General features: G+C 40.7%; 1 protein-coding gene across 8 annotated transcripts in view; it reads left to right on the top strand.

Moving 5' to 3' along the window:
- Positions 1-26,202, top strand: part of AHI1 (Abelson helper integration site 1) — a 185,851-nt gene that overhangs the window by 91,824 nt on the left and 67,825 nt on the right. For all 8 annotated transcript variants that reach the window (XM_042848183.2, XM_042848185.2, XM_008176763.4 and 5 more), the window contains one exon: positions 520-637. In XM_042848183.2, coding sequence (XP_042704117.2) covers positions 520-637 — 118 coding nt within the window. The remainder of the gene's footprint in view (positions 1-519; positions 638-26,202) is intronic.

The following is a 26,202-nucleotide window of genomic DNA, read 5'->3' as shown; positions in this document are numbered from 1 at the left end:
TTGGTCTAAATATGTTGCACAATTTGCAAAGAATAATTTTCTCTATGACTACGTTTTAACCCTTTCCTCATAAGTACTCTATTTAGACACAATGTAATTTAAAATACTAAAATTAAGTGTTCTTTTTCATATCTGAATTTGGTCTAGCATACAAATAGTTTGATAGGCCAATATGAATGAGAGTTATTACACATATAAACAACTGTACATTATATTTCTTTCTGTATTGTGGAGGATTTTTTTATTCTATCAGTTTTTCACTACTCAATTTTTTTGTTAAGCATTTAAGCTTTCATTTACATTTCAAACCACCAATAGTTTTTCAACTTTCTGTTCCCAAATATTTTTCCTCCAAAAAAGCAAACAATTTAAATTGCTCTTTTGCCCTCAATGTGACACTCATTCTATCTAGAATTTAATAATTATTTATGGTAAGTAAATACTTCTCATCTAGTTCTTGCATCAGTAAGTAACCCAGGAAATTACAACTTATTTTCTGATTTGCCTTTCCTATTACAGACCAGCTCAAATCTCATGCTTCCGGCTCCATCACTGCTCTCGCCACACTCCAAGTTAAGGCTGCCAAGTACTGTGGGCACTTCACTGATTCCTCAGTATCCTTTCACGTCTCAAAATGGTGAGCCTCGTTCCTAATTTGATTACTGTCTCTAATGTATGCATACTGTTTTAGTTGATGAGTATTTTTTCCTTTGTTATATTAATCAAGTTTAGTATGCAATACTTCATGTAGTAGTCAAGATGTCATATGTACCATTGCTTATACAATGCAATATTTAAACCATTACCTCAAACTGTTTTTCGTCAGTTAGACACTTATTATTGTTATGCTAAATTTTTAGTATAAAGAGTTAGTTTTTATCATCTTTTGTGTCAAAGTACTTTAAACACAACAAACACTATTAAATGAGCAATCACATTTTAAAATGCATAATTGTTGAAAAAGGAGAAGGGAGAATAACAGTTTTGTCTACAAATTGGGAATGGACTATTTACAGGGGTGTTAATACAAAGCCTATCATTAGATTTAAAAACAGCATTTTAAAAAAAAGTTTAAATGAATCTACAGACTTCAGAAAAAGACTTGAAGCAACAGAATTGTATGCTTCCTGAAATTCTTACATCTTGGTTTCAAATTGCAGTTGTGATCACAATAATAATTTATTGCAAAACAGCATATTTGATGTTTGTTTGGAGTGCCTGTTAGAATGATATATAAAACTGTTAGGTGTGGTTGTTGTTGTTAATCCTATTTTAAGGACTAACCAAGAATGTGGCCCAATTGTACTAGGTAATGTACAAACACAAAGTATGTTTGTTTAAGCGATTTTATTTTGTAACTTTGGGAGATAAAAGAAAAAAGGGTACCGTATAATGAGATCGAAACAGCAAATTGAGCTTTTAAAAAAATGTTTCATGTAGTTTGGTAGAGTAAGATAAATGGGTTCTGTTATATAAAATTAGCTAAAAAATTAATAATAATTATGGCTTGAATCAGAATATTTCCAGTCAGAATATTGATTGATATGCTTTTTCCTAGTGTGAGCTAAAGGACTGACCACACAGGTGTAGGAACTGGGAGATGAAGTTCTAATTTGCCTCTGCCACTGATTTGCTGTGTGACTTTGGCTTTGTCAGTTAAGCTTTCTGGGCTTCAGTTTCCTTATCAGTAAAACAGTGATAACTACCTCCCTCACAGGTATATGGTAAGGCTAATTAATATTTGTTCAGTGCTTTGCAAATATGAAGATCTCATAAAAGCAGTAAATATTAATATTTCATCTCATGGAATGAACATTTAAATTTAGTAGAATGGCCCTTTCAAGAGAATAAGCATACACTTTAAATCTAGGCTGTAATTAACTCAGTAAATAATAGCACCCAAACTATACTGTCCTGTTTCTTCCTTTAGACAGAAACACAAGATAAATGTGTTGACAATGGCTTCTTACATAGAACGATAAACCATGAATGTGTGCTACCACTGTGCATGCATGTTTGTCAACAGTCCTATTGTTGCCAAAACCGACTATGCTTCAGCACCTTCCTTAAATGCAGAACATTCTTTGTGAGGCAAGTAAAGCTGAGAAAATACAACACTACAGAAGATATGCTTCTAAAGTATCTTTCAAATATACAATAGGAACAACCGAAAAATAAAGATTCCTGGAAAAACCACCTTAGAAAGATTATGGGCTGCATAGAGAAAATGGAGTTTCCCGTGAGAATCCATATTTTCAGTTTCAATGCTGCATTACTATGTTTGTAGCACTATGTTAGAATTGTTTTCATAAAAGTATAAGGAAAAAGTTTCACTCATGTAGTTTATTTTTCACCACCGGCTAGCAAGTATGAAGAAAGATACTGGTGTCTTTCAGTGTAGCTCTTACTGTTAGTTTAGTTTTAGTTTTGAATATTATGGAATTTGGACTAAAATGGAGATATGAGCATGCAGCAGGCTCATAGAACCTGTGCTTCCCTGATTCCCTTGTATTCCTGACAGTGTACTATCTTTTTAAAAGTCAGGATCTACTCTGGCTACTCAAATTATTTGGAGCAGCAAATCATCCTCTTATAACAGGGATCCTTAGCGTTCATTGACTATGAAAAGATGGCTCAAGGGCCTAGTCCACGTTTCCCCTCCAGTATTCCTCTTTCCGCCAGAACTCCTTGACAAACAGACCTTCATGAGATTTGAATTTAGTACTGAGAATACACAGGGGGACTCTCCCTTTTGGGGCCGTGGGGATATAATCCTCAAAGAAGAATTCCTGATGGTCACTATAGCCTCAATGCAACAAAACGCTTAAGTACATAGACAAAGAGTTCTTTTTAAGCATTTGGTTAGTGTAGCTGCATGTTCTACTACATATATTACTAATGTTATTCAGATGTTTTGTGATGAAGACCAAATTGCAGCATTGGCACATGCAGCCATCTCTACTTTGAAGACCATCCAGTTGTTCCCGATAGTAGAAAACAGCTGGGTGTTCCACCTTATGGTTAGTGACAATGGAGGTAATACTAAGGATTTGTCTTGAGTTTGCAAGATCTTGCAGAAGTAGCCATAAATATTCTTTTTTATTGCTGCAAAAAGGAAACTAGTCCTGCTACAGTTTTTTTATCCAAGTGTCCCCTAGCAATTTTAGTAGATGTACTCAAGAAGTTACCATACATGTAGCAATTTCAGCTTTTTTTCCACATGCATTTGGTCATTTTAAGCCTTTTCTGACACAAACCCTAATACTCTTCTGGGCGGAAAGTCAGTTTTTGTAGTGTTTACATTATTGCTCTGGAAATAATTGGCATGCTGGAGCTTCTAGTGCTACCATACTTGATGTCATGTTTGTTTAGAGTCAGGAGCTGAGGCAAAGGAGGACACTCTGAAGCTTTTTACAAGCCACGATAAGAATAAAAATATGCATTAGTCTCCCTCCCCTCTTCTCCTCCAAAAGTCACACTAACAGAGAATATCAGTAACCCCTACCACATTCTCTGTGTCATGGATATAGTGACATGAGTATGTGATATTGTAATAGGGTCCTTGTGGGCTGGATGGCCTAGTGGTTAACACTCACCCTGTTGTGATGGCAGTGGTACAGGAGCCCAGGCCTGCCTATTCCAGCGGGCTCTGACCCAGGGCCCTAGGAGGGTCAGCAGTGTTTGGCCTCCAAGGGGCCCTCTGAGTTACCCTTCCTGGGTTACTTCCTACTGTTGCTTTTCTCCCTCAGCTTCTGGTCCCAGATAAGGAAAAGGAAATAGAAGTCAAACCATCAGCCCCACTCAGCCTCAGCATATAGTCCTGTTCCCACAGGGAGGCTTCTTCGGCTCCTTTTGCCAGGAGCCTTCAGGGTAGGTCTGTCTTTCTCTCCAGCCTCTCCCTTCTGAGTTGGGTTGCTCCCTTTTCAACCATGTCTCCAGTTGGAGCATGCTCTGCAGGGCTGGAGGGATGGGGCTACCTGGGCCCAGTACTGTCCTTGAACCCTTTCCAGCCCTGTGGGGGGTTTGTATACCCCTCACACAGATCATCTCATATTTTATCAAAATTTTGAGAAGCTGCATAAATTCTTCTTTTGTACAAAAACTTAACAAGTCTATTCTTGAATTGGCCACAATAAATATGTTCTTGCAAGAACAATGATACACAGAAAGGATGTATATCTCTACCATTGAAGCAAGTCTTTGTTCATAAGACACTGAAAATATTATTCAATGCAGTTTATCCTTCTGAAATATCCCTTTTCCTTTACTAAATCTACTGCTGTAAGAGCTAACTTGGATTATTAGAAATGTCACGTAAGCTTATCTTTGTGTTCATACCTTCCTGAACATTTCTTAAATGAAGAGGAAAGATCCCTTTCTTGTACTTGCCATTTTTTTTCCTTCACAGCCTTTTTCCTTCTCTTCATTATTTTACATTAATTGGGGATTTCCTTTTGTGCTGTAGCTCTTCTTTATACGTATTGGTCAAAAATTTGTGAAATGTCTATTGCTAAATTTGTGAAATTGCTCCATATTCCCCAGACAATGCATAACTATTGAAAAAGAAGCAATTAGTGTCATATTTTAGGTTAAACATTCTTAAACAATGCATTGCTAAAAATTCCAAACCAACAATAATAATAATTTTTGTCCTTGTAACCATTTTAGAGACTTTCCTTGATTATGGTCTTTTGTCCCTAACCTGTGTCATGGATATGATAGTCATAGGGCTGGATAGAAAGGTCTCATTCAAAACTAATCCATCTGTTGATTAGCCAGCAAATACAGTATTTGAGAGTTTCTCTCCTCTATCCTCACATATAATGTAATGTACTTGACTCCTAAGTAATGTTTAATATTTATGGATCTGAACAAACATTAATGTAATAAATGTCACAGCATCTATATGCTGTATGTAAATGTTCTTATTCCTATAACGAATGGGGTCCCACAGGGATCAGTTTTGGGTCTGGTTCTGTTCAGTATCTTCATCAATGATTTATATAATGGCATAGAGAGTACACTTATAAAGTTTGCTGACAATACCTAGCTGTGAGGGGTTGCAAATACTTTGGAGGAAAGGGTTATAATTCAAAATGATCTGGACAAATGGAGAAATGGTCTGAAGTAAATAGAATGAAATTCAATAAGGACAAATGCAAAGTACTCCACTTAGGAAGGAACAATCAGTTGCACACATACAAAATGGGAAATGACTGCCTGGGAAGCAGTACTGCGGAAAGAGATCTAGGGGTCATAGTGGACCACAAGCTAAATATGAGTCAACAGTGTAACGTTGTTGCAAAAAAAGCGAACATCATTCTGGGATGTATTAGCCAGGAGTGTTGTAAGCAAGACACGAGAAGTAATTCTTCTGCTCTGCTCTGCGCTGATTAGGCCTCAACTGTAGTATTGTGTCCAGTTCTGGGTGCCACTTTTCAGGAAAGATGTGGACAAACTGGAGAAAGTCCAGAGAAGAGCAAAAAAAATTATTAAAGGTCTAGAAAACATGACCTCTGAGGGAAGAGTGAAAAAAAATGGGTTTGTTTAATCTGGAGAAGAGAAAACAGGGGGGACATAACAGTTTTCAGGTACATAAAAGGGTGTTACAAGGAGGGGGGAGAAAAAAATGTTCTTCTTAACCTCTGAGGATAGGACAAGAAGCAATGGGCTTAAATTGCAGCAAGGGCGGTTTAGGTTGGACATTAGGAAAAACTCCCTAACTGTCAGGGTGGTTAAGCACTGGAATAAATTGCCTAGGGAGGTGGTGTAATCTCCATCATTGGGGATTTTTAAGAGGAGGTTGGACAAACACCTGTCAGGGATGGTCTAGATAGTACTTAGTTCCTGCCATGAGTGTTGGGGACTGGATTAGATGACCTCTCGATGTCCCATCCAGTCCTATTATTCTATTTTACAGATGGGGAAACAGAGTCACTGAAAGATTAAGCAATTTCCCTACATTCAACAGGAAGCTTGTCAGAGCTAGGAATAGAACAGGGATTCTCAAACTTCATTGCACCACAACCCCCTTCTGACAACAAAAATTACTACACGACCCCAGGAGCGGAGTCCAAAGCCTGAGTCTGCCCGAGCTCCGCTGCCCCGTGTGGGTAGGCCAAAGCCCGGGGCCCTGTATCCTGAGCTTCACCGTCCAGGGCTGAAGCCCTTGGGCTTCAGTCACCGGCGGTGGGGCTCGGGCTTTGGCCCCGGGCCCCAGGAAGTCTAAACCAGCCCTGGTGACCCCATTAAAACGGTGTCGTGACCCACTTTGGGGTCCTGGACCCACAGTTTGAGAACCGCTGGAAAAGAACATAGGTTTCCTGACTCCCAGTCCTGTACTTTAGCTGTGACTTCCTTCCTTCCCCATAGTTTGTCAGTCAGATTATGTTCTCTGATATGTGATTTATCTGGCCATATCCTGCTAATCTCATGGGGGACTAAGGTCCGTTGCACAGGAATTCTGACTTCTTCATGGATGGCTATTCCAGTGGCCTGTGAATTATCTTTTTTTTTTTTTTTTTAAATACCCATGCACTTTAACACTTTTGCCAAAAACTCTTTATAAGAGCCCCTGGAAGATATGCACACTACTAAAGCAACTGCTTTTTCATGGCTAAATTCTGTTCTTTCACCAGGCGCAAGTAGCCTGGATTGAAGGGGATTTCCCCAACTCCAAATCCACAGAGTAGCAATGGAGTAAAGCTTCTTATTGTTCTTTTGCCTTTGCTGTGTGCAGAGTAAATGGAATTTCCTTGTTGAGTAATAGGGGAGAGATTCCATGAACGATGCTAGATGTACATGAAAGCTTTAAAGAACTTCTTTAATGCCTGCCTTTTGCAGTCAAGTGCAGACTCCTTTTACTTGCCTTCCTCACTCTGCACAACTCTGCTCCTCCACATATCTCAGTGTTGATATTATCTCATCCCACCTTCCCGCACTTTGTACTATCCAAGCCCTTCCCTCTTAATCACACCCTTCATTTCCTTATCATGTTCTCATCTTTGTACTTACTGTCTTCCATGCTGCCCCATTATCTTGGTCATTACTTTTAAAAAACTAACTAAGAAGAAACAACGCCCCCAGCTTTTAAACTTTCACTCCCTAAAGAACAATTAACTCCCTAATAGTTTTTATTTACCTGTCTCATTTTAAATTGTAAGCATCTCTGGACAGAGACTTCACTTTCCTATTGACCTCTAAAGTACCTTTTATGTCTATAGCACAATTTTAAAAATAAAAAATGGGCCCAATCTTGATATCCTCAGGTATTCCCCATTGAATTCTATACCTTCCATTCAGTTCAGGAGTTTGCTGAGCAAAGACTATATAAGAACTTCAAAATTGGGCCTATTACAATTAGTAATTAGCCTAATAATTAACACTGGCTTTGTGAGAGATCGCTGTTTGACTGAAAATACTGCCCAGATAGTTTCACTAAAATACCGTCTTCATTGAAAACAATGGATTAAACCTGCTCTTAAAAATAAATTACATCTGTGTTAGGAACATGATGGTTCTTGTATTTAAAAAAAACACGTTGGCAAAGATGAGAACAATTAGACTGTTTCTCTCAGTTAACACAGCTGATAGTCAAGGGGGTTTTCCAGCTAAAGAAAGCGAAAGCAGCTTCAAAGGACTTTTTCTTTCTCTCTGAAGATATTAGCAAAGCTGATTATTGCAGTTAAACCCTCCATTATATTTGATAAATATATTAAAAATATATTTTTATTATGGTCTCAGATAAACTGTAAAGTCAAAATCTTACAGCTATAAATAAAGGATACCAAAAAAGAACATTCAGATTCTACATTGATTTAAATACCCACCAAATCTCAAATTTTCTCTTTCTTATAGGGGGAAGGCGAAAGATTTGTTACAAAATCCCACACCTATGCAAATATGCTTACCATTCATAACTAATATGTATGTTAGAATCCTTGATGATTATTGCAGTGTTGCCAGCTCTCATGATTTTATCTTCTCTTAGAGATTTATACTGCTATCCATCTCTGTAGTATGTGAGATCTTCCACATAAAACCAGTAGCAATGGTGAAGTCCCTACTTGATTTCATGGCGTCTCTCTGTGTCTTCTTCCTTTTCAGGGTTTAAACATAAATAAATAAATACAGTCCTGATATCGGACAGGCTAGTTAGAAAACAATCACATTATGTTAGTAAGCATATATTTCCACTTTAGTCTCTACGCTTTTGTTAATATTACTCCAGTTGCTTATTTGGCCCTGATTTACAACCTATTTTAGATAATATCCTTCTCCAACTCTTTACATAGACTGGATTTTAATTTTAACTGTAAAACTGCACCACGTCACTTTAAACTTTTCATTCAAAAAGGATTTGGATAAGAAATTTGATGTGTGTCTTCCAAAAAATCATGTTTTTTTTTTCTTACGTTTTTATAAAAAGAATTGAGTAGAGCCATAAAGCACTTATTAAAAGGCTAATATCCTCACCTGAAGATCAGGCTCTTTGTTGAAGTGTTACTTTATTTCACATTTTAACTTTTTTCTCACTTTTTCTGCTAGGAAAAGACGTAAGAGAAAGGAGACACATCCACCCCATTCCCTAAACATATGAAACTTTTTTTGTTTCAGTACAAAAGTTTGTTTTGAATTTTTCATCAAAAAGAAAAAAAACTGAAAATGTTGAACAAAAAGAAAACTTAATTTTCTTAAAACCTCTCCCTGCCCACATACTGCCTCCCACCGTTAATGTATGTCTAGTCCCTTTTTTCCCATACCATTTACATTTTGGGGGCAACATCCTGCAGAATTTTTGTACACAAAACTCTCATTGATTTCAGGGGGAATTAAACACATGGATTTAATCCTCAGATGCAGCCAAGATCTGTTTATGCTACCCTGATACTAAAGCTGCTGAGGGCCGGTTCAGCACCTAGTGTAATTTAGAGCAGCCTCTGGGATTCTCTGAATTATATCCAGCTTTAATGGCTCCCAAGAATTTGTTTGGACAAATGCCCTGGCCATGCCCCTCTTCCCCTGCCATGCCTCTGATCCCAGGGGCTCTGAGTGGGAATGGCCAAGAGTGAGAATCTCCAGGAAGCCAAATAAGCCTGCTCTGTGGCCCCTGGAGCAGCACAAAATAGCTATATTGGGGTCCAGGATCCCATGAATACAGGCCCTAGCTCTGGAGTATTATAACTATAAGTTTCAGAGTAGCAGCCGTGTTGGTCTGTATCCGCAAAAAGAACAGGAGTACTTGTGGCACCTTAGAGACTAACAAATTAACACTATAAGTGTTTCAATATATAAAAAGAATTGTAAAAATGAATTATATAATATTTAATTTGAAAACCCAAGATCTTCATAAGTAGACTTACCTAACCACAAAAATGTTTTGACATCCAATAAGAATAAAGTTAATTATTTTTGTGTCTGTTACTGTACTAATGAGAACAATCTATTTATTCTGTTTTAAAAAGTTGCTTATCCAGTTTCCTCTGGCTGATTGATTAGATGTTATAAATATAAATGTCAGAATAGTTTGCATTTTCTAGTTCAGCTCAGTGTAGCTCGGTGTATTTGTTTATACTGAGATCAAGGGTATGCACGTTCCTCTGTTATGTGTTCTTTTTCATGTTACTCCTAGGCATATTAATTACAATCTTTGACTGAAAACTACACTAAATACAGAGCACAATAACAGCAGTCTTTGAAGACTCTAAAAACTTTATCAAGAGAACATCATTTATATTTATGTGAAATTGGTATATGTTAGGATAATTACTGCTGTACCTTCAGGGTAAAGGAAGTACTCTCAGCCAAAATTATACAAGGGTGCGGATTAAATGAAGCATTACTTTCTGTTTGGCAGCAATGGATATAGGTTGTGAAATCAGGGTATGACGTAGCACTGTAGAACTAATCTGCCAAAAATTATTTGGCCTGAAAATGCCCTTATTTTTTCAATTATGTGTTATACTAAAAGAACCAAATTTAATTCGGTCTTAACTGAGAGATCCTGTTAACTACTTTTAGTCCTTTGAAAATAGAGCCACTATACATTTTCTGAAGCTAGAGAGCCACGAGGCAGGAAATACTCACAAGATAATGCTTTGAGACAAATCCAGCTGCTCTTGGCAGTGGAAGCAGTGAAGTTTCACTGCCCAGGGGCTCTGCAATGGAGTACACACCCTCTGCACAGTATAAAGTTCAGGTTTGAACGGGGACTCCCTTCATGGGAATGAGCATAAGGTGGATGGGGAAAGAGGATGCACTTCTGCATGGCTCCCTCCAGTCTTACCACCACTATCACCACCTGAGGCAGAGTATATTAGGGCTGTAGTCAGTTTGGTATGGGGGATGATTCTTTCCTCTTTTTCCTAACATGGAGATGCCTACTATTTGGGCTGCGTGCTGGATGCCTGGATTTGGCCCTTAGTTTTTGAAATTGGGCAAACAATAAAGTACACCTACAGCTAGTTTTTAAAGGGACCTCATCTGTCCCTGGTATACACACATGTCTGTGCACACATTTTTCAAACCCTAACACCTGTATATGTATTTTATGGATTCTTTTATCTGTGTGGCAAGATGATGGTCTTTTCATATGTAAAACCCATTTGCTCTTTTATGTGAGTGCTTGAAAAATGCATGCTCATGTATTTCCTTATAGAGCATTGCACATGAAGAGGCCACTGTTTTAAAAACCAAGCTGTTTAATTTTCATTGTTGTGATGCATTGTGGGCAGTGTAGCATGTGTGCTAAACCTTAGCAGTGAGAGAAACTGAAGGTTATCTATAGGCAATTGCTGATAATACTAAAATGTCATTCTAAGGATATTTGAGTGTGTGTCTGTGTGTGTGTGTATAAAAATATGAAAAACACTCTCATTTATAGGGAGCAAACATGTAATTTTGCTTTTTTCTTTAACTATCTCAGAATTTGAATTTTTTATTCACCACCTTTCACCATTATGTTGTTATTGTCAGGACTATAACTGAAGGAATGAAGCAACATTTTTAGAAACCCCTGCCTTCTCCACATGGCATGCAAGTTTCACTTTGAAGATTCTCAGAACCCAACCACCAGGCCTTTTAGGGTCTGAAACAATGGAATACCTGCACAAGGACTCCAGCTATGTCCTCCAAATCCACCCTAGGCTGTAATGAGCTTATTGGTGGTTCTTGTTGATCAATAGGATCTGGTCTCAAACCCTGAGGTCAAAGGCTGATTCTGACTGCTTCCATTTCTTTAGATTCTCTGATACCTCCTCATGGGGCAGTCCCTAGATAAACCCATGCATTCCTAGCCTCTCATCTGTGGGTTTTGGACTGGCAGATATTGACAGAACTTCTGAGAGATCACACTGTATTATAAGGAAGATTTATTTATGCTGCCAAATAGTCTATTTTTGCTCGTTGAAAGGAGTGATAGGATTGTTTCTACATCAAGGATGGCACAGAAGTGCTTCCAGTTCCTTCAAAGGATGGTAGTTGGTCAGTCATTCCAACAAAAGTTGATGCGTCTGTTCTCCTGTCTGTAATGACATATTTGTCATGTGGGCTTACCTCTCTACACTAGAGGAGGAATAACCTACGCGGGGGGAGGGGGAAATAGAGTAATAGATCTCTTCTCACCAGCAGCTGCCCATACCTTAAATTAACATGTCCCTTTACAGTCTCTCCATTTTTGAACATTACTACTACTACTACTACTACTACTTCAAGTGATGGTACCTATTATATTCCACTGAGGGTTTTCGTATGCACACCATGTGTCCGGAGCCGGAGAATTTGAAAGTAGTATAGTCCATTGGTCCACACATGCACCCATGGCTCACCTCATGGTTTCATCTGAGGTAAGAAAGGGCAGGGTGGACTGATCACGTCTCCAGTTCCTTCTCATTGCTGCATGGTCTTGATCAGTGTCGTCTTGTGTGTGACACACTTCTAAATATACATAGTTGTACATACTTAATTTTAGAGTATTTTACAGTTTATATAGTAGTTTATGGTAGGAGTTGTATTGGGACTTTGGGAGATTTGTTTCTGAGTAAACACTCCCCTCCTTCCCCCCCAACCCACGTGTGGGTTCTGGACTATGTGGAAGACCCCAGGCTTTAAAATCTGCACCTCCTGTCCATGTTCCTTCTCAGTCAGCAGTGAACATCAACACTGCCTCTACTGCTTGGGAGAAGCGTACATTGCATCTAGCTGCAGTATCTACCAGTCCTTCCCCAGCCATACCCATATCTCCTCATCTCAGGCACTTTCAAGTAGACGCTCTCCGCATCTGGAAGCACCTTATGGAAGTCATCATGAGACCTCATTCGGACCCAGGCAGGGCAACCCCCCAGTACATCAGCCTGAGAAAGCCAGGAGCATGCCACCAGCTACGGAGTCAGAGTCCAGCACTGGCAGTACCACCACTATTAATCCCACGCTGGGGCCTAGTTGGTAAGTAAGGAAGCATGCACATAAGCATGTCAGTAACTATTCCTCCAAACCTAAGAAAGAGGATGCTCCTTCGACAAGTTCCAGTCATGGGGAGTGAGCACGCTCTAAAGCACACAAACACAAAAAGAGACCGCACAGACCAACCAATCCACCAGTATCAGGTACAAAACTGCACACACCATCAACATCGGCGTCCCTCAGAGTTCGAAAGCCACCCACTCTGGGGAAGACCACCCTCCTTTACTGGTTTTGGGGACAGAAAGAGTACCCTTCACTCCAGGGAGGTCAGGAAAAGGGCCAGAGCCCCAGGAATTGTTTGCCCTGGGAAAGCCGAAGTCTTTACACCTTCTGTGACTGTCTACTTCCAAGAGAATATATCTCTTGCTCAGGACATACATAGCTGAAGCACCCCTTGCCCCCTGCTCCTGTGCTGTACATACTTCTGCCGGCTTTGCTGTTACTGCCGATGGAACTGGTCTCCGAATTTTTGTCTTCAGAGAAGTTGGATGAGAGGCAGGGACCATCCATCCCCTCCCGTCCATACGAGTACCAATGGAGGCCTTCTATATCATGGCAATATATTCCACTCCAGCCGCCATGGAGTCACTGGTTCCCCATACCATGCAGTCCGCTACAACATCCTCTGGATCCGTCATTCAGCCCTATTGGGAACCCTGGCCCCAATACCCACCCTCAGAACCTATCCGTTCTGTGAGGGAAACTTTGCCTATCTCTCTGTCTCGGGCGCCTTCAGATAGATGCTTGGAACCAATGATAAAAGAAGAGCTGCCCAGTCTGGTTCTGATGGTGCCACTGGAGCAGGAAAGATTCCTATCATCCTCATCTGATGTGGCAGTGGCTTCGGCATCTCCCCCACCTCCTGAGGACTACCGCCAATGCCAAGTTCTCCTGCATAGAGTGGCAGCTGCACATTCCCCTGATCCAAGACACTCAGCATAAGCTGCTGGACATACTTCACTCATTGGTGCTGTGTGGAGTTGTTTTGCCTATCAACAATGCCGTCCTTGAGCCAGCTAGAACGGTTTGGCATATGCTGGCCACATGCCAATGGGGCAGAAAAATACTACTATGTACCAGCTAAATGAGCTGAGTTTCTTTTCCTACCCTCCCTCCCAATTCACTTGTCCGGCGACAGTGAAATGGGCTAGACAACAGCACCCATGCTCCACCGCATCCAATAAGGAGGGCAAGCAGTTAGACCTTTTGAGCCACAAGATCTTCCCCTCAGCTAGTCTTCAATTCAGGATTTTGAATTATCGGGCATTATTTGCCAAATACAATTTCCTGAATTACAGCAAACTGGAGGACTTTGCTGAAAAACTGCCACAAGAAGACTGGGCCTGCTTCCATGCCATAATAGAAAAGGGGAAATTAGTAGCAAGGACATCACTTCAATCAGCAGTGGATGCGGCAGATACCTCATCGCGCTCTCTGGCCACAGGCAAAATCATGCAGAGGGAATCGTGGCTCCATTCTTCTGGATTTCCCAGGGAGATACAAAATACCGCTGAAAACCACCCTTTTGATGAATCCCATCTTTTCAAACAGAAAATGGACAATTCCCTTCAAACCCTCAGTTATTCAAGAGCTACACTTTATTCTTTGGGTATTTACACACCTGCGCCGAAATGTAAATTCTACCACCCACACAGCATTACAGAATCTCCCAGTTTTCCCATCAGAGGCCTTATGAACCACCGTGGAAGCATCAAAAGACTCAAAGATCTCATCCTCAGCATCCGCCCTCACAGCCTTCCTCTTCCCAGATGCAACCCTCACAGGAGAAAGATTTCTGAGGAACTCTAGAGAGCCTTCAACCACCTTGCCTACTGCCATACAACCACCCCTTTCCCTTCTGGGGTCATCTAGCACTCTTCTTACCAAGTTGGAATCTAATAACGATGGACAAGTGCTTGCTAAATGTCATATGATAGAGTTCATCGTGGTACCTCATCCAGGGACCCCTCTCGCAACAGCATCCTGACCTAGAGGTGAATTCCTTACTACAAAGAGGAGCAGAAGAGGGGGTTCCTCTTGAATGCCCAGGGATGGGATTCTATTCAACTTACTTCCTGATACCCAAAAAGGAAGGCGGGTGGAAGCCAATTCTGGACCTCTGCCACCATAATTGCTTCAACTGCAAACCCAAGTTTAGTATGGTCACATTAGCAGCAATCATCCCATCATTAGAAGAAGGCATGTGGCTTATGGCTTTTGATACGCAGGATGTATATTTTCACAGACATTAATGTGACTGACAGATGGTTCCTGAGGTTCACAGTCAGCTTGCACCATTTTCAATACAGGGTCCTTTCATTTGGAATCACCACTGCTCCAAGGGTCTTCACCAAGGTTTTCTCCATCATGGTGGCCTACCTCAGGCATTATGGGGTCCTTGTATTCCCCTAGCTCGATGACTGACTGGCAAGGAAATTATTCATGAAACTGGAGAAGATGGGATTAATACATGAATCAAAAGGTGCGTAAGGAACTGGTTAAAGGGAAGAATACAGCAGGTCGTACTGAAAGGTGAGCAGTCAGGCTGGAGGGAGGTTACTAGAAGAGTTCCTCAAGGATCTGTCTTAAGATCAAACTTCATTAACATTTTTATTAATGACCTTGGCACAAAAAGTGGAAATGTGTTGATAAAATTTGCAGATGACACAAAGTTGCAAGGTATTGCCAATGTCGGGGAGGAGTGGAATATCATACACAAAGATTTGGATGACCTTGAAAACTGGAGTAATAGAAATAGGATGAAATTTAATAGTGCAAGGTCATACAGTTAGGGACTAGCAACAAGAATTTTAGCTGTAAGATGGGGATTTACCAGTTGTAAGTGGCAAAGGAGGAGAAAGGCCTGGGTGTATAGGTTGAACACAGGCTGACTATGAGCTGCCAATGTGATGAGGCTGTGAAAAAGGCTAAAGCAATCCTAGGATACATCAGGCGAGGTATTTCCAGTAGAGATAGGGAAGTGTTATTACCATTTTATAAGGCTCTGGTGAGACCGCATCTGGAATGCTGTGTGCATTTTTGGTTTCCAATGTTTAAGAAAGATTAATTCAAACTGGAACAGGTACAGAGAAGGGCTGCTAAGATGATCAGAGGAATGGAGAACTTGCCTTATGAGAGGAGACTCAAGGATCTTGGTTTGTTTAGCCTAACAAATGAAAGGCTGAGAGGGGATATGATTATCCCTCTGATGTATTTATAGAGAGAGAATACCGGGGAGGGAGAGGAGTTATTTAAATTAAAGGCTAATGTTAGCACAGGAACAAATGGGTGTAAACTGGCCATTAACAAGTTTAGGCTTTCTAAAGATGAACATTTCTAACCATCAGAGGAGTGATGTTCTGGAACAACTTTCCAAAGTGAGTACTGGGAGCAAAAAACCGAACTTGTCTCAAGACTTAGCTTAATAAATTTATGGAGGGGATGGCATGATGAGAGAGCCTACAATGGCATAAGGCCCATCTGCATCTGCTATTAGCAAATATCTCCAACTGCCGGATATGGGACACCAGACGGGGAGGGTTTTGAGTTGGTAGGTCTCACCCACATACTCGGGGTCTAACTGGGCGGATACCATATTTGGGGTCGGTAAGGAATTTCCCCATAGGTCAGAATGACCGAGACCCTGGAGTTTTTCACCTCCCTTTGCAGCATGGGGTAGGGGGTTTCTTGCTGGTTTGATTTCAAGATTTCAGGTTGCTGAGTTGAAATCTTCAAATCAAGATTTGAGAATTTCAGTAACTCAGCTAGAGGTTATGGGTCTATTGCAGGAGTGAGTGGGTGAGGTTCTGTGGCCTGCGATGTGCAGAAGATCAGACTAGATTATCATGAAGACCCTTCTGGCCTTAAATTCTATAAGTCTATGCAACAAAGTCTCGTGATCATTGAGAAACAGCCCAGAAATGGACTTGGTCTGATGATAATGCTGATAGAGTTCTTCCACTATTTCAAGCCATTCAGGTATGGCAAACTTCACAAAACTATAGTCCTTCAACTCTTCTTCATTCAGGACTTGGTAAGGAACTTTCCCTTTTCTAGTGAAAAATGGAGACTGGCCCAGTTTGGAATGGGGCTAGAGCCACTAATGAAATCGCCAGATGGCATCGGATTGGCTGACAGGTTTGGACTTGAGTCTTGAAAGGCTAAAACCATTGCATCTTCTGTGCAGCCATTGGAGCTTACTGTTCAGTGGTGCTGTATGTACATTAGTTGAAGCAGGGCAACTGCTTCTGTTGTTCCTCCCTGGCCTCTCTTTTTGTTGGCAGAGCATTCGACATTCCATTTCTCTGGCACCAGGTTATCACTGTGCAGACTTTCCTTCTCAAAACTAAACTCCAAATCTTCACTTTTGGTGGATGTAACAAAGTGGTTCAAAAAAAGACTCTTCTTCCCTTTCACAGGGTATACTAAAGATTCACAGTTTTAAAAACGTAAGCTCTAGAAAGAGAACAACATCCACCCTTGCCTCCCAACACTACCTCTTTTGGTCATGGGCTCTATGCAGATGAGGCTGAAGGCATCATGGACTTGTAACTAGATAAAATGATTGGAAATCAAAATTCCTGGAATCTATTCCCATGTCTGCCAATAACCTGCTGCTTTGACAGTAGACAGATGAGTGGCATAGCTAGGAATGGAAATTTGGGTGGGCCCCAGCTTATGGTGGACAGGCAATGACCTGAGAGCTTGGCTGGGCCCTTTGGCTCTGGCACCTTGCCCCATTTCCTGTCCCAGCTACCCAGTTTTTCCAGTACCGCTTCTGTAATGTGCTGTTCCCCACACTGAAGAAGCAGCAGCTCCTGTTCCCTTCTGTCCTGTAGCTGCAGTGGCCTGGGTCTGACCCCTGCAGCCCTTCCCCCCACCCCAATCTGTGTGGGCTGTGAGGAGCCCATACAGGTCCCTGCAGAGGATTGTGTTCCCCCTAACCCCTAGTTGTATGCACACTTCCTCCATGTTGCTGGTGGGGGGAGAGAGACAGGGCAAGAACAGTTTCTGACTGATCTGGAACAGCTGTGTGAAGTGGAGAAGATAGTCCCAGAAATGAAGGTTCTCCCTCTCCTTCCTCAGTCCGTGGAGCAATCTGCTGCTTATGTTGCAGAGGAGGGTGGGATGTTCATAAAGGCTCAGATTTTGGTGGGCTTGGGGCTAATTGGATGGGCTATGGCCACCCAAGCCCACCTGTGACTACACCCCTGAGACAAACCATTTCACTTCTCTGTGCTTCATTTTAGTCTAAAATGAGGATAACAATACTAATATACCTCACAGGGTGGCTTTGACAGTTAGTTTGGTAGTAAAGTGCTTTGAGATTTTCTTATAAAAAAATTGCGCTATAATTTCCAAATATAAAAGGAAATGAATTAGAAGGTGCCTTTTCTTTTTAATGCATGCCTCAATGATGGGAATGGATCTCCTTAAAATACCAGAGTTTGTTGTAAAACATCTTAAATTTTGAAAACGTGTTAATTCTTGCATATGCTTATATATAATGCAAGTTGCATTGCATTTCTGTACTCAAAATATCTGATAACATAACAGCTTCATATACTGGAAAATAACATGGCTAAAAGTCCATTAAGAATTGTGGCCTTATTTTCTGAATATATGGTAATAAGTCAGATCTACTGTGCACAGATATTTTCTTATTCAGTTACTCTTGGAGATATTACAATTAGTATATTATGGCTGACTTGTTCTCGATTCGTGGTTTTGCATTTTTTAGGGTTTGTAAAATACTGGTCTGGATTTTTTGTCAAGGTGTGATGTCATAGGATTTCCTGGTAGTGTTGTCTGGAAATGAATATTCTGTACTTGCTGAAAGTGCTAACTCAAGAAGGAAAATAGGCTGAAGTGCGAACAGTGGCTATTGTGGTCACAGTAAAGATATGAAAGATAAAGCTGATTTATATTTTCCAGAATACTGCATGTGGGTTTGCTGGAAATATTTTCCTTGAACAAAGATGAGATGAAAATGCTGTATATGTTCTTCTAGTGCTTTTGGTTGAAAGGCTCATCATTTTTGTTTGTTTTTAGTCAACACTCAATTCACAAACTAAAGCTGGTGAGCAATACAGAAACTTACAAGTTTACTGCGTGCAGTGACTGGTCAGTTTCTCTACTGAGGAGACTGCATTGCAAATCTTTTAATGGGTGAATCTGTAAAGTAATCAAGGTGGTCTAAGTTCAGACAAGGTGTTGGATTTTAGTTACAGTTTCTCATCTATAAAGCAAGATCACTAAACTGCTTATCATAAGTGTGAAAGTGATACTGACTAGTTGAAATTTTACCCTGACTGCTGAAATGTTACCTACCCATTATAATTTTTCTTTTCAGTTGTGGGACCAGTAAAATAGATTATTTTGGACTTTCTTTTCTATCTAATTTTCGTTCTTCCACATCTCTTCCTAATCTCGTCCCTGATCCAGCAAACAATTTAAGTATTTGCTTAACTTTAAGCATGTGAATAGTCCTACTGAAATCAGTAGGGCTGCTCGCATGCTTAAAGAATGTGCTTAAGTACTTTGCTGGATCTGGGTCACAGTCACATTCTTCTTGTAATAGCCAAACAAAGCTTGTTTCAAGGTTCCAGTAAATGGTATTTACTCAGTTTCAGTAGGGGGTACTTTAAAACAGTGCAGCTGAAGCAGCAATATGACCACACCCAGAAATTATAACCTCTGTGTGAGGCATCTCCTCTCCACAAGCCTACAGTCAGTGTAATACAAAACTAGCTTCTTCTTTGACTTCACATATAAACATACTTTCCCCCCTTTTTTTATTAACCTTGGTAAACCTTTGAAAAGGATAATTGCTTTCTCAAGATATTTGCAATTTTGAAGGGAAATTTTCAGTTGTTTAAAAATAAGTTATGTGGCATAATCCAGTTTTTCTTTAAACCTTTTGTGAAAACCATTGCCTTTATGATAGTGATGTTATCCATTCAGCACCCTTACCCAGGCTTACTGACACGAGGTCTGCATTCATTTTCCCTTATCCACTTTGTGGAAAGAAACAACTGAAAACTACAGGGGTCATAGTGTCTATTGCCATAATGATGTAATGGTATGGACCATTAATTAACATGTTCTTGATTTTTTTTTTAAAACTTAAGGGCATTTAATCACCAATAACAAATTAAGTGCTACTCTTCAGCTATGTGTATGACAACTAAATCAAAGCTACCAGTACTTCCCTAATTTTAATTTTCTCCTTCCTTGATTTAATTTTGTTTTATGTCTTATACCTCGCAACCTGGTTAGCCCACTTTGGGGTTTAGTGTGTGACAAAGACCCACAATAAAGGTCGCACAAAAACTATTATCACAGGAAGATTAAAACAACGTGAGGCACTTTCCTCAATGACTTGTCTACACCTTGCAGTAATGTGCACTACAGGAATGTGAATTCTGAAGCATTACAATGCGTTGCACAGTAACTGACCCATTAAAAGTTTCATAGTGCACATTACGCACATTTTCCATAACCTAACTTAAGATTCTGTATTTTTATGCAAATAATTTACAACAGTAAAACTGGAAAGGCACCACATTTGTGTGGTACATGAATGAGTGACATCCCTTGAAATGAGGGACGTTTCAAAGATGTGACTGTCCTATGTAACATAACAGGCATTTGTGCAAACGTCAAATATATTTTTTTTTCCACAAGAAGGAATTTTATGGGATATATTTTTGTAAGACCTTTTTATTTAATAACAGTATATAGCTAAAAGCAGAACATGCCCTGTCAGGGTGGGGGGAAAGATAATATTTTGGGTATAACTTTTCAAGAATTGCAAGTGTAAAAAAAAGGAGAGAAAAATAGTGCATTTTGTTTGTGCACTAGTGGAATTCAGAGCTCCAAAAAGAGGTAAAGTCAAAAAGGGCTGGGTCCAAGTAGTGTATGTTGAACACACACATTCCTGAAGGGGAAGAAATATTACAGAAAACGTCACCTGAGTGCCTTTTTGTGGCACTCTCCTTCAGTTTCTCAGTTTCCCAGTGATCCAATCCCCCCAACTCTTTTGGAAATTACTGTTGGTAGGAAGGAGATCCCTTAGAATGGTTAAATATGCTGAACAGCCCTCAAATTTCTGCCTACTGCCTATCAGGTCAGTCTGTGTTTGGCCATGGGTAATGCAGATCGATCTTATTCTAATGTATTCTGTACCTGCTCTTTACTTAAAAACAGTGTCTTGGACTCGAGCTACTACTTGTAGTGTTTTATATATTGTGGGAAATTACATTTGAAAGAAAAACTACATCACACTAGCTGACATTTTGATAAGATTACCAAGAAATAATGGTTGGGTGCGTAGATTTGATTTTAATCTCTAATTAAAATGTTGGGATTGTTTTTATTTGTGATACTGCAGGCGTAGTTTAGTTATATTTTGGGCCCAGTTCTTCATATTGGTTGTGCCTGTGTGCAATGCCAGTAAATCCATGAGAAGAGCGAAAGCACAGGATTGAAGTTTTCTGGCTCAAATATTGCTCTCCACAAAGCCGTGGAGACCTGTCCATAGTTCTGTTATGAAGGATTACTGTGGTGTGGAACCTAGGGATCGGATCATAGTCTGCTTATATTTGCTTGTACACCTTTGATCCAGCAATGGACGTTTCCCTACTTATGGTAGGAATAATCAGTGGGGGACATGCAGTGGGAAATAACTTCCTTATTATAGAGCTTCAGGCATATTAATGCTTCTACTACCAGCTCAACAAGCACTTTTCCATTGGATTCCCAAACACCAGCAACTGGGGCAACTTCTGGCCCCTTTGGGGGAAGGCACAGTAACAATTTTTTTTATGGTGTCACTGCAGGCTGATTGAGAGATCTGATATGTGAGGGACTGGAAGTTGTCCCAGTCATTGGTGTTTGGGAATCCAATGGAAAATTACTTGTTGAGCTGGTAGTAGAAGCATTAATATGCCAATACTGATGTTATTTCCCACTGCATGTCCCTTTTTACCTAAGGGCTGTGTAGCGGGCCTGGCACCGCACCACACCGCCCCTTTGGGGCAGGGTGGAGATGGGGTGTCGGAACCTCGCCACTCCCAAGTTCACATGCTCGCCTCTCTCTGAGCGGCCCGATGCAGCCTAATAGCCTCCCTCCACGCAATCACCCCTTGGTCGGGGTAGTGTGCCCTAATGGCCAGAGTTCATATAAATCACTCCAAGCATCAGAGCAGTGCAGCCCAATGGCCAGAGTCCATACAATCCCCCTCGCAAGCGGGGTAGTGCGGCCTAGTGGCCAGAGTCCATGTAACCCCAAATGTCCAGGCAGTGTGGCCCAATGCCAGGCTCCATATAAACCGCTCCCCACGTTGGAGCAGTGTGGCCTAAGGGCCAGGGTCCATACAATCCCCCTCTCAAGCGGGGTAGTGTGGCCTAGCGGCCAGAGTCCAGGTAACTCACACCAAATGTCCGAGCAGTGTGGCCCAATGGCCAGGGTCCATATGATTCCTGTGCCGGGGGTAGGGGGACCCAGGCCTGTCCTCTCCACCAGGTCCTGACACAGGGCCCTGGTAGTAGCAAGTCCCCCTTGCCACCGGCTCAGCAGAGATCCGCCCAAAATATGCCGAGCCTCTATGTAGCTTTAATGCCATTTTCCTCTAAAGTTCCCCTGGGTCACTTCCTACCATATCTCCAGGTTCTCCATTTCAGGGGGTCCTCTGGTCTGTTCCCCTTCTGTGACGTACTCCATCTGGGTGTCAGGGTGCATCCTGGCTTGGCTGGCCTCCAGATCCTGGAGTGCAGGCTGTCCCTCCTCGAGAGCTGGCGGTGTGCCTCCTTCCCCTCCGGCAGTCAGCCCCGACTGAGCAGCTCTGCAGGCTTTTATACCTGTTCTCCAGTTGGAGCATGCCCAGCAGAGCCCCAAGAGCGTGGCTTCCTCTACTAGGAAGGAAGGGTTAACCCCTGCGCTACCAGTGCGGGGTCGCTCTGCCCCATCACAGCCTGGTTTACTAAAAAGTTAGGTCGACCCCACTACTTCACTCACCACACTCCTGAGCGATGTATGTAAGCGTTCCAGGGAGGTGGATTAACTACAGCGCTATAGTGAGTGTCTGCACTGAAGCACTACAGCAGCACAGCTGCAGTGCTGCAACTGTGACACTGTAGTGGCTGAAGTGTATACATAGGTTGACCCACACAAAAGTCCCTTTTTGAAGCCAATATCTAACTTTAATAAACCACTGGACAAAGCAAGTATTGCTGATTTTTTTTTATTCAAAGTTTATACCCTCCCATGTAGATTTTTGACTGGTTTAATATCTCGAGTAGCCAATACAATCTGATATAATTGACATAAACTGTCAACTTTGCTCTTTAAAGATTTTGTGATGCCTTGACGCTGAGGGGAAAACAGTAGGAGTAAAATTCTGTTTTACCAAGTTTAAGTAGGGCCTTGCATTGGCTTATTGGATTTTTCTTGGGGCTGCCAACCAGATCAGACAGAGCACACTCGATCTAGAACTGTGACAACTGGAAGTAGTGGGGTTGACAGCTATGTTTTTTCATTATGTATATACCATTAGGGCAGCTCACAGGAATCTGATTTCTAATATAATTGAAGGAAAAGTTTCCCTGTATATTTCATGCAAATTAGTACAGAAGATAAAAGAAAGAGCTTATTGTTTTTTGTCTTTTATTTTGAGTGTTTTGTTTTAGTGGACAGACTGTGGGATTTATATGATAAACTGGAACCCAGTGTAGAAAGACATGGCCGTCCTTGGGGAGACAGTAGAATCTTTTAAGACTGCTGTAGAGGTTTCTAGGGATGAGAGGGGGAAGAAGAATATAGAGGAGGGGATAGTAATGGTGTGAAATGACCTACTGTATGCTGTAGAGGTAGCCTAAGAATGGTAGAAAGAATTCTGCAAATTCGCAGGACTATATTCTGGGGTTTTTGAGTGGAAGTAGCACCTATTAGCACCTTGATCTATTTAAGTCAGGCTGGGGTCCTGATCTAGCAAAGAACTTAAGCATACACTGTTAAGGACATGCTTAACATTGAGCATCTGAGTACCATTGACTTTGAAGACAATTCAACAAACGTGTTTTAAATGGTTTGCTGGAACTGTCTTTGTCCTCATTCTTGCTACATGTGGAACACTTTAAAATAGTGGTTAAAAACACAGCTCAACCCCTCACCTCAACCCCAGATTAGTTTTGAACCCAGAGATCCAGCAGTTGTGGCAGACTAACAGTGATAAAAACTAATTACAAAAACTGCATTGAAGAGTAAATTTTGTTGAAACACAGTTTTTGAATATGGTTTGGTCCTGGCCAGACAAACGACTATGTCCAAAACCATGTTACAAGAAAACTAGGTTTGAACTAGGTTTGAATATTGCCACTATTTTTCAAACAGATCTTCACCTGTAGTAAGGATTGGGCATTAGAGTACACTCTTTCTTCTCTGGCAAAATAAATTGTTAGATGATGTCAACTGAGTGATTCCAACTTTTTATTATGTATGAATCACACCTGAAAATATGTGTATACAGTGGCTTTCAAAGCCTTTTTTTTTTAATTTGATCATGGAGAATACCATTTTGTGGCAATGTTATCGTGGCTGTGAAACAAAAGTTGCTCTCTTTGTTGGTTATTCTGCTTGACACTCTGGATATAGATACAATGGATGAATTCAGTGTGGCCAAACTGTGGCAGGATTAGTCAGAACAGAGGGCAGTTTCTGGTAGAATGGTACACGCACAGACACTAACTCTCCCTGAAGACAGAAGGAATTAGGTAAGAATGAGGAGGTGAAAGACCATCCAGGGCTCCTGTGGTTCAGATACACATTTTAGAAGGTAGGAAAACTGCCTAATCTCTAGTTAATTTTTCCAGCTATGGTTATGCTGATTGAGGATACCCACCACATAATTTATAGCCAATTGGAGACGAGAAGGCTAAAGATACACTTTCAGTACTCTGGTGCTCAAATCAATCAGGAATAAGGTAGTGTGGTTTCTGGCTGTCTGAAAAAGTGACTAAAATATTTATGAAAAGATGCCCATCCTTTCTAAATGATTTACATAAACTCAGCAAATATTTAGATAACTGGAGGACTTTGTCAGGAATGTGTATAACAGGGGGATTGGGGTGTTTTTGTTTTTTGCCATGTATAGTGAAAAATTACTCTTTGTGAGGAAAAAACTTTAAAGAAAAGCTATGCCACATAAAGTTAGTAGATATCCTATTCTCATAGCTAACATAATCAATGGACATAAGGGTTATACAGAACAGAAGAATACTGCACCTGAGTTGGAAATATGCCAAGGAGGAGTCCTAGTAGTTCAGGAAGGAGCTGCAGTACATCTCATTTTGAGAGGCTGTAATAATTTCTAGGCATTAGCCTACATACTCTTAAAGAATGAACTGGCTTTATTTACTCCTCTCATGTGAAATTATATATGTAAAAAAGGTCCTGGAAGAACCAATGCAGAGCCACAGAGAGCACAGCAATCTAGGATGTAGTCCTTTCACAGAGAAAACTGGCTTCACAAGGCATATAGGGATCTGAAGGTGAAGGCAGCAGAAGTTGCTAAGGAGGGAAATTGATGGGGAGAACTCATGTGGATGATCATCTGGAATTATAAAACTTGTTCTCTGAGTGATCCTGAAATGTCTGTGAGGTTGTTTAGGACAGGCAACCTGGTTTAAGCATTTTATTCAGGTTCAGCCCTATAAAAGACTTAGTGACCATTATACAGGCTCTGACTAAATGACAGACCCAGTGGGACATGTTCCAGTTTCTCTGTTCTAAGTCACCAGATAAAAAGAAAATGTCCTTCCATAATTCCGGCTGCTAAATTCCAATACTGAACTATAGTAATTGGAAAGTTTGTACAGGTATCAGGGGCAACCAAACCAAGCCCTTCTGAGATAGTCACATACCTGCTCAGTGTAGTTTACGTGCTTTATCGAGAATGGAACCCTGTCAACCCAACCACTGTGCAGAACTGCTTAAAAAAATCAGGCTTCTGCTTAGCACTATATGAGGAAGGGGAGTTGGATATTCACCTACTTGCTGAATGGACCTTCCTTTGTGAATGGACCAAACTTTTTACCAAATTTTTAAATATAGATGTAGAAGAAAATCCTGTGGATAAAATTACTAATAAGAGATGTACAACAGACAAAAAGAACCCAAGGGCAAATCTAGAGAAGAGGTGGAGGTGGCCAAAGAGACCAAAGATTAGATGGAGGAAATTGAATAATTATTTCAGAAGCTATAGCAAGCCCTGACCACTGCCAACAGATAATGTTGGCTCCATGGAGTAGTGAATGCACTGCAAAAGTGCAGTGTACAGTTTATCATTGTTTCTGAAGCAAAAATGACATTAACTGATTACTTTGGCAGAGGACTGTAGTAACTCATAGAAAATGCTTTTAATCACAGAGTAATTGGAAATGTTTTTTGGCAGTGTATTGTTTTATGCTCCTACAATAACTTAGTAGTATTGACTTTCATTAAAAGGCAATCTCTGTTAAAAGACACAATTTCATTAGCCTAAATATAGTTTTGTGGTACTTATAAGGCTAAAACACTGCTTTTAAAGATGCTGTTTGCTTCATTATTGTTAAAATATACAATAACGACACTGGAGGTGACAGGTGCCACAGTATTGTGATAAAATGAAGTATCAACATTAAAACTATCAATAATAAACCAAGGTTTTGTTTATATAATAGTTTCTTCTTTGATGCTTGCTTATG

This window comes from Chrysemys picta, chromosome 3 (genome assembly GCF_011386835.1).
Source record: "Chrysemys picta bellii isolate R12L10 chromosome 3, ASM1138683v2, whole genome shotgun sequence".
In the NCBI taxonomy this organism is placed as follows: domain Eukaryota; kingdom Metazoa; phylum Chordata; order Testudines; family Emydidae; genus Chrysemys; species Chrysemys picta.
Note: the sequence above shows the minus strand (reverse complement) of the source record. Positions and strands in the feature narration are given on the sequence as shown.